The sequence below is a fragment of the Diplotaxodon limnothrissa genome, linkage group LG16 (assembly GCF_057381915.1).
Source record: "Diplotaxodon limnothrissa isolate DT_005_m linkage group LG16, D_limnothrissa_male_GT1.1, whole genome shotgun sequence".
NCBI classification, from domain to species: Eukaryota; Metazoa; Chordata; class Actinopteri; order Cichliformes; family Cichlidae; genus Diplotaxodon; species Diplotaxodon limnothrissa.
The window spans coordinates 32611664-32626065 of record NC_140611.1 but is presented as its reverse complement, the minus strand read 5'-3'; the positions used below and the strand labels follow the sequence as shown (position 1 = coordinate 32626065).

Sequence of the window (14402 nt, the reverse complement as noted above, 5' to 3'; positions counted from 1 at the left end):
AAGCAGTAGAGGCGGCTACATATTCAGATTTTTAATCCACATGGATTTCCATTTCCCATAATACAATTCAGTTGTGTTTCTCAGTAAGTGCAGATTAAAGTTTTTGAATCATTGTAGCACTGAGGGATATGTGACATAAGCTTAATTATTTGGTTATTTCTGCAAGTGTGCCTGTGTGAAGCCGAAAATGAGCCTGTACACCGAGTGTCATTTTGGCTGTGGAGAATTCAGGGATTTCATAAGGTAACCTCAGGGACAAAGGTAACCCCCCCCCCCCCTCCCCCCCTTAGCAGCAACTCTTTTATTACTCATCCGTTTCTAATGTATTGAGAAGAGAGTGGATTGGTCACTTCTAGTTCCAAAAACAAAGAAAATGCAAAACTCAAGACATAAAATCAGTTGTCCACAAAATACTGGGTGATGCTGTGTGACTGTGTCCACCTTTGACATACAGTCAACTATAAGAATAGTATGGTAAATAAACAATGTAGGGCAGTTTCAGCAGTACAGTGCCCTCAGCAAACCAAACTAATGATAGACTCTCTCCTATTCGACATGTGGTTAGCTCTCGCATCTTAACTTCCTCTAGTGCTGTTAAATTTTCCGATGCTTTTAATTTAGTTTTATCTCCTTATAAAGATGTTCATTTTTTTAACAAATCTTTTTAATAATCATTGTCTTTGTATTTTAGACAATGTTTGTCCTGTCAAAGTTAGACTAGCTCCGGTTTCAAAGTCGTCTCCCTGGATAAATGACAGCATTCGCTTCTTAAAGCGTTGCTGCCGTAAGGTTGAGCGTTTATGGAGGAACACGCGTTTGCATGTCCATCTTCTTCATTTAAAGGACCTTTTAGTCACTTTCAACACTTCAGTTCGAGATGCGAGGGCGGCCTATTTCTCAGACTTAGTGTCTAAGAGCAGAGGTAACCCTAAGGTACTATTCGACACAATTAGTGATATTGTTGCTCCTGCTCCACATGCTGTCCCAATTTCATCAAATGAAGATTGTGAAAAATTTCTTTCTTTCTTCGTTGAAAAAGTCAGTAACGTGAGGAACAATATCTCTCCTTCTGTGTCTCTCTTGTCTGCTCCAACTCAAGCTAGGCCTGTAATTTTAGAAAGATTTTTACCTGTGTCCTTACCTGAGCTGGTCAAGTTAGTTAATTCAATGAAAGCATCCTCCTGCTCTCTTGATATTTTACCTGGATCTTTGTTTAAAAATGTCTTTCAGTCTATTGGTCCCTGTGTGCTCACAATTATCAATACCTCACTGGTTTCTGGCCAGGTCCCTGTTTATTGTAAGAATGCTGTTATTCACCCACTGTTAAAAAAAAACCTAAGCTTTATGCTTCTCTTCTCAGTAGCTATAGACCGATTTCAAAATTACCGCTCATTTCTAAGATTTTAGAAAAGGTTGTGGCTAAGCAGCTTATAGCTGTTCTAGATGAATACAGCATTCTGGATAAATTCCAATCTGGCTTTCGTAGAGCACTTCTTAGAGTCTCCAACGACATTTTGATGAGATGTGATGCAGGAGAATGCTCCATTCTGTTGATGTTGGATCTGACCTCTGCCTTTGATACTGTGGACCATCATATTCTGCTAGATAGACTGAGAGACTGGGTGGGTATATCAGGGGCTGCTTTGGACTGGTTTGAATCCTATTTGCATGAACGAGCCTTTTCTGTGGCTACCTCTAAGTACAGTTCCTCTTCTACTTTTCTTGCCTATGGTGTGCCACAAGGTTCAGTTTTGGGGCCTTTATTGTTCGTACTGTATTTACTTCCTCTTCAACACTTATTGAGCACATTTAAGGACATTTCGTATCACTGCTATGCAGATGATATTCAGTTATATATCTCCTTTAAGCCCCATGATGTTTCCAAGCTACAGATTTTGCACAAGTGCATAGACTCCATTAGATGTTGGATGGCTGGAAACTTTCTTCAACTAAATGAGGAGAAGACTGAAGTTCTTGTTTGTGCTCCTAAAAATTTTGTACCTAGTGTTACTTGGGTCCACTTGCTACATTTGCAAAACCGTCTATCAGGAGCCTTGGTGTTAGTATTGACTCAGCTCTGACTTTGGATGCCCATGTAAAATCTTTGGTTCGCTCCTGTTTTTATCATTTGAGAAACATTGCTAAGCTGAGTCCCATTGTATCGCGCTCCAAATTAGAAATTGTCATTCATGCATTTGTTTTATCTCGTCTGGACTATTGTAATTCTTTGTTTACTTGTTTATGTAAAGCCTCTTTGGAGCGTCTGCAAGTTGTTCAGAACGCTGCTGCAAAGCTTCTGACCAAGTCCTCCAAGTTTTCCCATGTCACACCCCTGCTGATTCAGCTGTACTGGCTCCCCGTTAAATTCAGAATCCAGTTTAAGGTTTTGACCTTGACTTTCAGGGCTCTGCATGGACAAGCACCAACATATATAAGTGAACTTTTACATCCATACATTCCCAGCAGGTCCCTGAGGTCATGTGACCAGGGCTTGCTTGCTGTCCAACACACGAGGCTGAAAACAAAAGGCGACAAAGCTTTTGGAACTGTGGCCCCCAGATTGTGGAACTCTCTCCCTTTGAGCCTGAGATCTGTGGACTCAGTGGTCGCTTTTAAAAAACAGCTAAAAACCCATCTTTTTAAACTTGCTTTTGGTTGATTTTTATTTTTAGGTTTTAGCTTCTGTGAAGCACTTTGTGATTTTTATCTTGAAAGGTGCTATATAAATAAAGTTTTACTTACTTTACTTTACTTTACTTACTTAAATACACCATGCAACAGCACCAGGAACCAAAACATAAATTATTGTTTGCATGTGCTACAGTATAAACTGGATTATTGTCTTATAATTTCCTCCAAATATCATTTGGGCAAAAACTGTGAACTATTATGAAAATTATTTTTAGCTGCTATAATAAATGCTGTAAATTGCAACGTCGTACATGTTTATTAACTGTCATGAGTGCTTCTTTAAAGACGTGCTGTTTGTGTTTCTAGCTCTTTAGTATTCAGGGGGTCGATATGGTGGTTCAGGTTGGAAGACTCATCACTATAAACATGTGCTTCTTTGATTGCAGCCACCAAATTTAGAGCGGTATATAACTGCATGTCTATTTTAATTTTATCCATCCCTCTGTTCGTGCCGATAGCTTTTGAGTTTTGTAGGAAGCTTTCAGTTACACAACAACATCGCCAGGCTTCTTTTTAGATATGAGAAAGCCCCTCCAGAGCCACAAAACGCACACAACTGTGTTCAAAAGCAGCACTGGCAGTATTAGTTGTATTTCCTATTCTAGGTGTATAAAGTCAAGTAAATATGCTTTTGTTTTCTGCAGCTAACTTGGCTAATAATAACTGAGACAAGTTGACAATTCTTAAGACTTGACTGATCTCTTAACCTACATTTCAGTCAGACACAAGTGTGAAGTGGCCCCTTTACTTTTGTTAAAGCGGAGCTACAATGGCATCGTGACAAAAACCTTGAAATCAAAATTCTGGCTAACGGTGCAAAACCCATCTTATCTTTCCTCTATAAAGCAGAATACTAGGGAACACTTAGAGGTCAACGAGCTTATTGACTAAAAAGGAAGAGAAAAAAAACTGACTTTCTGAACTTCACTACTATTCAACAAGCATATTTCTGCTCTTTCTTCAAACATGCTCATCTACTGTTCAGCCCTACAAGTGCAAAAGGTACAAAAAAATCAAGGCTGCCATTAAAACCTTTCCATTTCTCTACAGTTTATATTCGCAGACTGAAAAGAAAAATATTACAGACTTTACATGTAAATCACTTTTTTTTACTTTCTCTTAAACTTGAGGTCTTTCTAGCTCCTCTCTTTTATTATTGAAAGTGGTTCAAAAAAGCAAAGAATGTGTTTTTGTTGCCGTGGATGAATTCTGCAGATGGAGCCCTGAGCCACCCAGCACAAGCTGTGGGAAAAGTGCAGCCCTTTAACAGAGCTCCTCACAGGGCAAACGGGGTGTAACGAACGAGGCTTATTTAAGGGGACGAGGGAACATGACAAGATAAAGAAAGTATTGCAGGCACCAGCTGAATGTGCCATAAACCAACTACAAATAATCACTATACTTTGCGCCTCTTCAGATGGTTTAATTATGGGTTGTGGGAGACAGGCCGCAGCTTGCCATCACTACTGAACCCAGCTCAGCAGTCAGCTATTTAATCATCACGGTATCATTTCTCCACCAAAGCAGTCCCATTGTGTCTTTGCCAGAGACAAATGTGCAGCACCTTTGCACTAGAGGAGAGGGTCACTTGAAGAGCTTACCAACACTCAAAAAAATGAACGGGATGAATTGTTCAGTTTAAAATAATTATTTATTTTCATTTTACTTAAAATATATGTATTTGTTGAGTTAAAATATGTTTTTCTAATAAAGTCTACATAATTGTGTCTATTATTGTCTGTACAGAAGACTAATGTGTTACTTGAAGACATAACATTTAATTTAAGTTAATTAGGATTGATATACTTCATATATCCACAAGGTGGCAGTAATCCAACAACAGAGGTCATAAAAAACCAAAGAATAACAGGCTTGGGCCTGCTCATGCGCAAGACTTGAAATTTATCGAAAAAACGTTGTTTTGGCGGCAAGCTGCAGTTGGATTTTCATTTGTGAGAGGTAAGACCACGTCTTTCTTTGACTATGTTGTCTAGTATCTTCATATTGAGCATGGTTATATGTTGTGTTTGTCGCACAAGACATGTTACATATGTTGTCTATGCTTGTGCTGCGTTAGTTTTACTGGGTCTTAGACAAGTTAGAGATGTCAGATATTTCATCCTGTCATCCAAACAAGGGAACCGAGAGACCATTGGAAAGTTGGTGTGTATAGGTATACATCTAGGGCGGTATTTTTGTGCCTCTATTCTGAGCGCACGTAAAAAAAATTTTTAAAAAAAATTCAAGCGCAAATGTTGCATTTTGAGAAAAAAATTCTTGAGTGAATAAAATTTTAATTTGAGCGAACCAAATTCATTGCTGCGTGCAAGAAATGTATTGTTTGCAATTATCCATCTACACATGAATTTGGACACGACGTGACCCCCTCTCACTCAGTTGTTGGTATTAGTGATGGGTCGTTCGCGAACGAAATGGCTCTTAGAGCCGACTCTTTGACGTGAACGACGAGAGCCGGCTCCTTGACGTGAACGACGAGAGTCGGCTCCTTATCGCGAGCCGTGACGGCTCGTGGGGGTTTTTTTGGGGGGGGTTTTTTCTCTCACCCTCTCTCGCACTTTTTTCTGCTTCACTCTGCATGCGAGCCTTGTGCTTTACGCTGGGCAGAGGGGGGAGGGGCGGTAGTTACACTCAGTAGCACAGGAACAGAGCCAGAAGGAGAGAGAGAGAAAGAGAGCCAGGGACAACAACTTCACATTAGAAAGGTATAGTAATCATCCACAACTATTTTCGGTTGCAGATGATAAAGGATTCAGAAAGTGCGGATTCATGCGGGCCCATATGACAGAGAATGTGCATCTTCTTTTTGTTTTCATATTATAATTTATATTTAATTGTGTTTTGCAGTGTTTTGTGTTGTTTTCACTTTAAATTTGTAAAAGGAAACAGCTGAAAATTTAAATAGTTAAAAGTTGAAATGTGAATAGTTGATTTTTGTATTATATGATTTATTTATTACATTTTATGTGGCGTGAATAAATAAAAGTATATTTACAGTGGTCCCTAGAGACAAAGCACATACAAACTTCAAATCACGTACGAACTCTGAAGCATGTACAAACTCCAAAACACGTAAAAACACGTACAAACTCCAAAACACGTAAAAACACGTACAAACTCCAAAACACGTACAAACTCCGAAGCACATAAAAACTCAAAACACTTACAAAAGACAACAGAAGTGCTCCAGGATGCTGGGCGCAGTGTTGAGCTTTTGTTATCTTGTGGCTACACAATCCAGCAAGTACCAACGACCGGATTTGGTGTGTGATAGTAACAGGTAGATGAACTTTTTTTTTAAATTATTTGAATATATTTGAGTGCCTGTGTATAAATACACAAACAATACACACATGCTTTCAATTGTGTAATTTAAGTGATCTAGTAGCTCTGCTTTGGAAGTTCAGTTCATGCTAGAAATGTGTTTTGGAGTTTGTACGTGTTTTGTCTCTAGGGGCCACCGCATATATTTATATATAAACATATATAAATAAAACCACTTTTTTACGTTAGTAATTCCTTTTGTGCATAATTTTATATTATTGTGAATAATAAATTAATTAAAGCAACAAAACAACCTGAAGAGCCGGTTCGGAGCCGAAAGAGGCGGCTCTTTTTAGTGAGCCGAGCAAAAAGAGCCGGAAATCCCATCACTAGTTGGTATTTGCTCTTGCTCAGATCTCTGCTCTCCAAACTCGATTTAGCTACATTCTGGACCGTGTTTCTGGAAAGTAGTAGCTAGCAAGCTGATTGGAGACTGTAGCAGCCAATCAGAATTTTAGCATCCAAGTCTGTGATTGGTTGGTTTTGTGGCACATTTAAAACGGTGTACAGAGAGTTGAGCGGATCTGATCAAGAGCAAATGCAAACAACTGAGCGAGAGGGGCTGTCATTGTGTGTGTATATGGATAATAGCAAACACTGAAATACATTTCTTGCATGCAGAAATGAAATTTTTTCGCTGAAATTAAACTTTTCTAAGATCAAAATAATTTTCTCCACAAAATGCAACATTTGAGCTTGCATTTCTTTTTTTTACTGCGCTCAGAATAGATGCACAGATGAAGTATGTCCCTCATAGAGCAAACCTGGGAATAAGATGAGATATAATAGTACAAATGATAAAATTTAGTGTGCCTGTTTATCCCAGGTTATTGTAAACAATTGTATTAACTGCTAACATGTTAATATCCTTACTTTGCGGAATGTGTAAGACACATTTTTAATGTTTCTTTGCTTGTTAAAGTGATTAGCTAAAGGGGTTCTAGGATATTTTTCCACTTGCTTTATTGAGATTGCTTTATTGTAATTTGAGAATCACACAAATGTCTAATAGCATAACAATGATAGCATGAAGTTGTGACATTTAAAATCCAAAAATTGAGGGCCAGAAGCCACTGTGACACCATTGTTGTGCTCTCAGTCATCTGTATTATATGAAAATGGTCTGTAAAGACAGCATGTTTCCTAGCAGAGTTATACATATCAACATGGTTATAAATTAAATTTTGTTAAATAAACACTACATTTTTTTTAAATGAAATTATTGACGAAAAATAACTGGACAGACAGAAGGTCAACAGACCTGATAATTTTTTCTATAGAAAGTTGGCACATGGCAGTGTCAATCTCTTGCTTTTCTTCTGAGTAAGATTTTATTTACTTGTAATTCAATCAATAATTTTTAAGTTTTTTCCTGGCCTTTACCTGCTCCCTCTTATACTGATGTGGTGTATGTGGTATGCCTGTGCTTGCATGTGGTATGTGAACTGTCATACTTTTTTCAAAAAAAACTGTTTTACGAGTTAAGTTTTGTTTACTTTACTTTTATGTCTTCTCCAGATCTGAATGTGGCAGTGTAAAGGTTGCAGTGCAAGGACCTCAACTAGGGGCCAATTACTTAAACATTATAGATTAAAACATCCAGATTATGGGCACTGGCGCCCATATCCTTGCCCATATATTAGTTGTCCATGCACATTTAAGTCATGGAATGCACTCAGGTCCCATTTTTGTAGGATTCATAACAGAGAGAAATCACAGCAAACATTGTCACTGGCCACATTCAACTGCCATGTTTGTGGATTCTCTGAAGTTACCTCTGAAAAGGAGTATTTTAGTCACATAAATTTGCATCTGAAAGCAAATGAAACGGTCCCATGCGTGTTCAAGGGTTGTACATTTATGACAAACATCTATGGAACATTCAAATCACATAAAAATAGAAAACATCTTGGTTATTCTTACAGTGACTTTAAAGGTGGAATAGTAACAGTAAGAGACCGTTTTAACAGGCCAGCTCCTGAAGGGGAACATGAAGACAGTGAAGTATTTGACGAAGGCCAGGTGGAAGTGCAAGACTTGTCTCAGACTGGGATCTCTAAAAGTGATGAGAGGATGATAGAAGAGAAATTTGCAGTGATGTTGCTTAAGCTGGAAAATGTACTCCATGTTCCAAGCAGTGCAGTGGATGAGTTTTTGCAGGACTTGCACTTCCTGATGAGTTCTGCATCCCTGACTGCAATAAATGCCATAGTTACAGATTTTTGTACAAAGCAAAGTCATATTAATCTTAATGTGAAAGAAATTGAGGATTTGGCCTCTGCAGTCTGCATCTCTAACCCTCTGACAAAAACACTTGGACATATGGGTACACTTGGAACTGCTTTTAAGCGGAAACAGTACTTCAGCAAAAAGTTCCATGTCGTTGAACCAATTGAATATATTTTGGATAAGGAGAGCAACCACACCTACCAATATATACCATTACTGCAGACCCTACAACAGCTCCTAACAAAGAATGGTATAGTAGATGACATAGTAGAAAACTACAATGCTCAATCCAAGGAAACTGAAAGTATGCAACAAGAATACAGATCATTTCAAGATGGAGAATTTTTCAAACAAAATCAGTTCCTGTCTGCTGATGAATTGAGAATTACCGTGATGCTTTACATTGATGATTTTGAAGTATGCAACCCTCTCGGTACTTCAAGAAAGAAGCACAAACTTTGTGCAGTGTACTGGATATTAAGCAACTTATCCCAAGACCAACACTCCTCTTTGTCATCCATCTACTTGGCAATACTGTGTAAAAGCAGCTACGTCAAGGAATATGGGTATGAAAAAGTGCTTGAACCTCTTTTGTGTGATTTGGCAGTCTTGGAGGAGCATGGGGTATTTGTCCCACAGATTGGAAAAAATATTAAAGGCACGGTACAGTGTGTAGCTGCAGACAATCTAGGTGCTCATGGGATTGCAGGTTTTGTGGAGAGCTTTTCAGGAGAGTATGTTTGTCGATTTTGCACAGGACGCTTCAGCGACTTTCAGACCAAACCGGTACTTTCTGGAGAGTTTACTCTTCGATCCAAAGACCTGCACAAAGAACATGTCAAACATGCAGTAGAGAGTGGAAAGCATTGTGTTGGAGTAAAAAGGCCATGTGTGCTGACGGAAAATCTTTCTCATTTTCATGTGACAACTGGATATCCACCTGACATACTCCACGATCTTTTGGAAGGTGTTGTTCCAGTGGAACTTGCACAGTGTCTGGGTATGTTCATATCCAAAAAATACATCACTTTGGACTCTTTAAATAAAGTGATTGTCAGTTTTCCCTATAAGGGAAAAGATAAAACAAACCGTCCACATATTGTTCCACGAACATTGTTAAGAAAAAATACAATAGGTGGCAATGCAGCGGAAAATTGGACTCTGTTAAGATTGCTGCCCTTCTTGATTGGAGATGTTATACCTGACGGTGATCCAGTGTGGGAAATCATTTTGGATTTAAAGGAGATAGTGGAACTTGCTGTTGCCCAGATCCATACAGAAGAATCAATTGGATATCTTCAGTTCAAAATTTCTGATCACAGACAGAAATATCAAGAAGCATTTCCCAACAAAAAACTTCTGCCAAAGCATCACTACTTGGAACATTACCCTCAGATGATCCGATGTTTTGGTCCTCTTGTTGGATTATGGACAATGCGATTTGAGGGAAAACACAGTTTTTTCAAGGAAGTGGCTCATCATACCAAGTGTTTCAAGAATGTTGCTCTAACACTGTCAAGGAAACATCAAATGCTGATTGCCTATCACTTACACTCATTACATCCACAGAAATCTGGAGTTGAAGTGTCAAGTGCATCAAGAGTTCCACTTGAGGTTCTGAAAGATGACATTTCTCTGCCTATCAAAAAGATGTATCCTGACATGACAGAAGTAAACATGACTAAAAGTGCAGACTATAGAGGGATCAACTACAGAAATAGAATGATCGTTATCTGTGGTTTTACTGATGGGCTGCCTGAATTTGGAGAGATAATCAGATTATGTGTTGTTCAGGGTACACTGAATTTCATTGTCAGCAAGTTTTCGTCTTGGTTTAGGGAGCACTACCGGGCCTTTGAACTGCAACCATGTACAAGTGGCAAAATGTCCCTGATAACATATGATGAACTGGCAGAGAAGTACCCATTAAATGACTACTTCATTGGTCCCCTTCGAATGGTTACATTGAAAAGATATCCTTACATCAAAAGCACACAATGAATATGTGAGTAAACAGCTGTAATTAATACCTTACTCAATATGCACTTTAATCTCACTGGCATAAGCACCTAAAGTAGCATCTGGCTTTATTGTGATGTTCAGCCACTAACTCCTTGTGACTTGTTGAATCTAACAGTCTGTTAGGCCCATCAGTACATCTTCTAGACAAGAAAACCTTTAATCTGTGTTTATGTTGAGATTAGCCAGAATTTTTCTCACTTCTCTGTTAAGTACCGTTGTGAAACATGTTTAGTATTTATTTATTTATTGTCATTGTCAAGAACAATGAAATTGCGTTTGGGGCTTCCATACAACCCAAAAAAAAAAAAGAAGAAAATAATAAATACCCCTTAAAACCCAAGTGTACATATTTAACCCAGTGTGACTCCAATGCAATAAGACAATCCTTAGCAATAATGTTCGTAGAAATTCAGACAAAGACCTGAGAAACATGACAAAATACAACAATGCAACCCATTCAATATTATTGTACTGTGAGATATGATATCAGATATGATAGTTATCTATTTAAGAAAGAGGGGGGGGGGGGGGGCAGGAGGGGGAAGAGAATAAAGATATGATGCACCAATGCAGACCAGTTCATTGCTATTAAGAAGTTGGATATGGTTATTGTCCGTGAGAGGGGGGCAGAGAGTTCAGGAGCCTCACAGCCTGTGGATACAGGCTGTTGGCCAGTCTGGATGTTCTGGCCTGTATAGACCTGTACCTTCTCCCTGAGGGCAGCAGATGGAAAAGGTGGCGCGCAGGGTGATGTTGGTCCCGCAGGATACTGTGCACCCTCCTCAGACAGCGAGTTGGGAAGATATTACTGATCTCTGGCAGACTTGTTCCAATAATTCTGCCAGCTTCTTTCACCACCCGCTGGAGTGCTTGCTGATCGGCCTTGGTGCAGCTGGGGAACCACACTAGAAATCCATACGTCAGAACGCTGCTGATGGCACAGTTGTAGAAGTTCAACATCAGAGATGTTGACATCTCAATTTTAATACTTTCAATTTTGTACGTAGTTACTGGATTTATGTTCATGTATATATATTTTTTCTTTTCTAGACTGAAGCACGGAATCGAATGATGGCTGAACCAGTAAAACTGCGGATCATCCTTGGTTCCAACAATACTGAAAAACTGACGATAGCATCAGGCATGCCAAAGTCTGTGGAGGATCTTTCAGATGAGATCAAACGTCAGTTTGATATTCAGGGGGACATTAGACTCCAGTACATGGACAGTGACTTTGATAATGAGTTTATCAACCTTAAACGAATGGATGATATTCAGGACAAGAGCACAGTGAAAGTCATCTGTCTGACTGATGCTTCAGACTTTGGTGAAGTTGGGATGAACCAAAGTGGGGAAGAAACGTCACTATCATCTTCTGACACACTATTACTTTCATCCTCTGACTCCGAAACTGCTCGATCTCAGTGGCCTGCAGAATTCCAAATACCAAAGTTTCCGTATGACGTGGAGATGCAACTTCAAAGTGCAAACCAGGCTTTCATATCAAATGGAATTCTTCTGAACCCAGGACACAAACTTAAGTCAGACATTTTAGAAGCTCTAGCTGAGAAAATCATGACGTTTAAGGCATATCCTTCAAACTTGGAAATAGAATCTGTTGCTGAAGCTTTAATCAAAGCACATCCATGCTTAAGAGAACAAGGATCTTTCAGTGGTTTCTACGGATGGAAGATTAGCCTCAAGTACAAGATGGCAAATTATAGGACAAAGCTTAGAAACTTGGGGTGCCCAGAAGTGAGCATTAATTCCCTCAAGCACAAACCAACCGATCGATGTCACCCAGCATATGCTGTCAAAAAACCTAGAAAGGCAGAGGTAAATTTTTGTCCTCCTTATCCGGCTGGAGAGACCCAGGACAGCCTTGAAAGGGAGAGATTGGCATTGCTAACTGAGGTCAAGAAGAAGCATAATGAGATAGTTATCAAAGAGAAGATGGCCAGGACCTTTGCATACAGGAGGCAGGAACTTGTCAAAAACAATCCCATGATCGCCGACTTCAAGATCAGATGGCCAGGACTATTTAGTGTGGCTGAGGTATGAATCTTTATAAATAACAATAAAAGCTGTAATGGCTCCAGTAGTATGTATATGTGTACGTATAGTATATATAAATATAGTTACAGTACAGTATGTTGTGTTTGTTGACATGTTTTTAGGTAGAAGCAGAATTTGTAAGGATTACTACTGCTCCACTGGTTCCGAGGTTTCTTGCACAACTTGACCAATACACTGACCAACTAATAAAAGTCTTCAAGAATAAAGGAGGCGCTGCAGGGAGGAAAATCAGGCAAATTTTGGCCCCAGCCACACAGGTGCGTTTTTCTGTTCGCAGCAAAATGTTATGGCATTATAAGATCACTTTCAAATTTAAACAGCTAGTGTATAGTACCTGTAAGTTCCATTTTGGTATGCAAAAAAAGATGCCGTATTAGTTTGTCTTTCCCTCTGTTGCTTAATATGGATATGTATAATATGGTGGAAACCCTGCCCACATGTTAAATATTCATGTGATCATTAATTGGTCTTGTGTACATGTCTGTGTCAGCAGTGGATATGTCATTCATTTTGCATATACTGTCAGTTTGTGTCATTCTAAAGTATTTCTGTTTTCTCTTTCTGTACCTCTGTCACTCTCTCCAGAATGAAACTATTGAAAAGAGGAGGGAGTGTGTCCTCAGGGCACTACCTCTTTACCTAAATGAAGACCCAAGCATCCTCTTTAAAGAATACCTGGTTGGTAATTTTAGCGTAGTCTTTATCTGTATTAAACCAAATCTTGAATAACTAATGTTGTCACATTGTTATAATTTGCATGGAATCTGTTTAAATGCTTTGGGGAAATGTTAGGAGTTTTCCTGTAATGCAACTCAGGTCAGAATAAATGACACTCAGACAGGTTTGCAGGTTTAACGTGCACATGGGTGAGAGTTCAAACGGAGACTCACACTCCGCAGCAGTCACCACCCTTTATTTATACTCAAGCATGTTTGCGTCACAGTCACATGAATGGAAGAGATAACATATAACAGTAGAGACTTCATCACATGCAGGAAGAGATAACATACAATGGCATAGACTTCGTGCTGAGCTTGCACAGTGTAACTTCTCTAGTAAAAAGAGCAAACACATCTAGAGAACCTCAAATGAAATGTACTTCTATACATAAACATAATAAAATCTTTCAACAGGAATCTTTATGTATACACACATTTCAGGAAGAGTTATGCAATGTAATGCAATCCAATACTAAAAAGTTAGTAATACATAATACTTAGAGGATGCATATATATATATATAATGGTGATTCTATTTAGTATTTATTTATTTAACATTTTTTGTTAAAACTGTAGTCGAAAATAATGGCGCACCAGGGTGCAGAATCATTAGTCTTCCTGATATTGTGTTTATTTCATTAAAGGGTGACTTTGGCTTTTTTTTTTTTTAAGGATGCATTTTTCTGTGTTTTTGTGTCTAATTCCCAATGCGATGGGTTTTTGTTTTACTCTCTGTTTTAAAGGATTCTGATGCTACAGCTGTTCAAAGGGAGCTGGAACAAATTACCCTTGGTATCTTCACCATCAGTGTTGAAGGAGGTGATGCCAGCACTCCTCCAGCTGATGTGGGTATAACCATCGAGGGTGTTGAAGTTCTGCATGACCTGGGAGACATGGCCTCTGCGTGTGCGGTCTTAATGGGTGTGATATATGCACTCAATCTCAGTTATCCTCGGGAACTGAAAGCTTTCTTTGAGGTACTTCAGAAGGTCTTCCTTCATCTGGATGCCAGCAGACTCTCAACAAAGGTACAGATGCTCAAGAATAAACTGTATGAATAATCCAACCCTTCTTTTATTTGGATGAATGTTCTGTCAGATGGACAGAAGTTTTTGGGAGGCGAATAAAATGGAAATTTGGTTTAAAAAATGTTGTTTTTTTTTGGTGGGGGGGGGAACCAAAATTTGAGAGAGATTTAAAACATTTGTTTGTAAACAATTGCAATTACAGAGATTTTACTCTTTTTGGGGGCGGGGGGGGTTTAGGGCCTACTAAAAGATTATTCAAAGTATTTAGATTTAAATGGTTTCATTGAGAGACGAT

At 38.8% G+C, this 14402-nt stretch overlaps 2 protein-coding genes across 2 annotated transcripts in view; one reads left to right on the top strand and one right to left on the bottom strand.

The window, feature by feature from the left end:
• Positions 1 to 14402, bottom strand: part of dpp10 (dipeptidyl-peptidase 10 (non-functional)) — a 310034-nt gene that overhangs the window by 270348 nt on the left and 25284 nt on the right. The gene's annotated exons all lie outside the window — the stretch shown is intronic.
• On the top strand, positions 11995 to 14140 carry LOC146616498 (uncharacterized). The gene is made up of 5 exons (XM_085375146.1): positions 11995 to 12339; positions 12462 to 12617; positions 12946 to 13038; positions 13527 to 13562; positions 13823 to 14140. The coding sequence occupies exons 1-5, from the start codon at positions 11995 to 11997 to the stop codon at positions 14138 to 14140; spliced, it is 948 nt and encodes a 315-aa protein (XP_085231272.1).

Coding starts and splice junctions, on each gene's coding strand:
- LOC146616498 (XM_085375146.1), top strand. CDS start 11,995: ATGGCAAATTATAGGACAAAGCTTAGAAACTTGGGGTGCCCAGAAGTG. Junction 12,618..12,945: donor TTTTGGCCCCAGCCACACAG/GTGCGTTTTTCT, acceptor CACTCTCTCCAG/AATGAAACTATTGAAAAGAG. Junction 13,039..13,526: donor TCCTCTTTAAAGAATACCTG/GTTGGTAATTTT, acceptor TTTCAGGAAGAG/TTATGCAATGTAATGCAATC.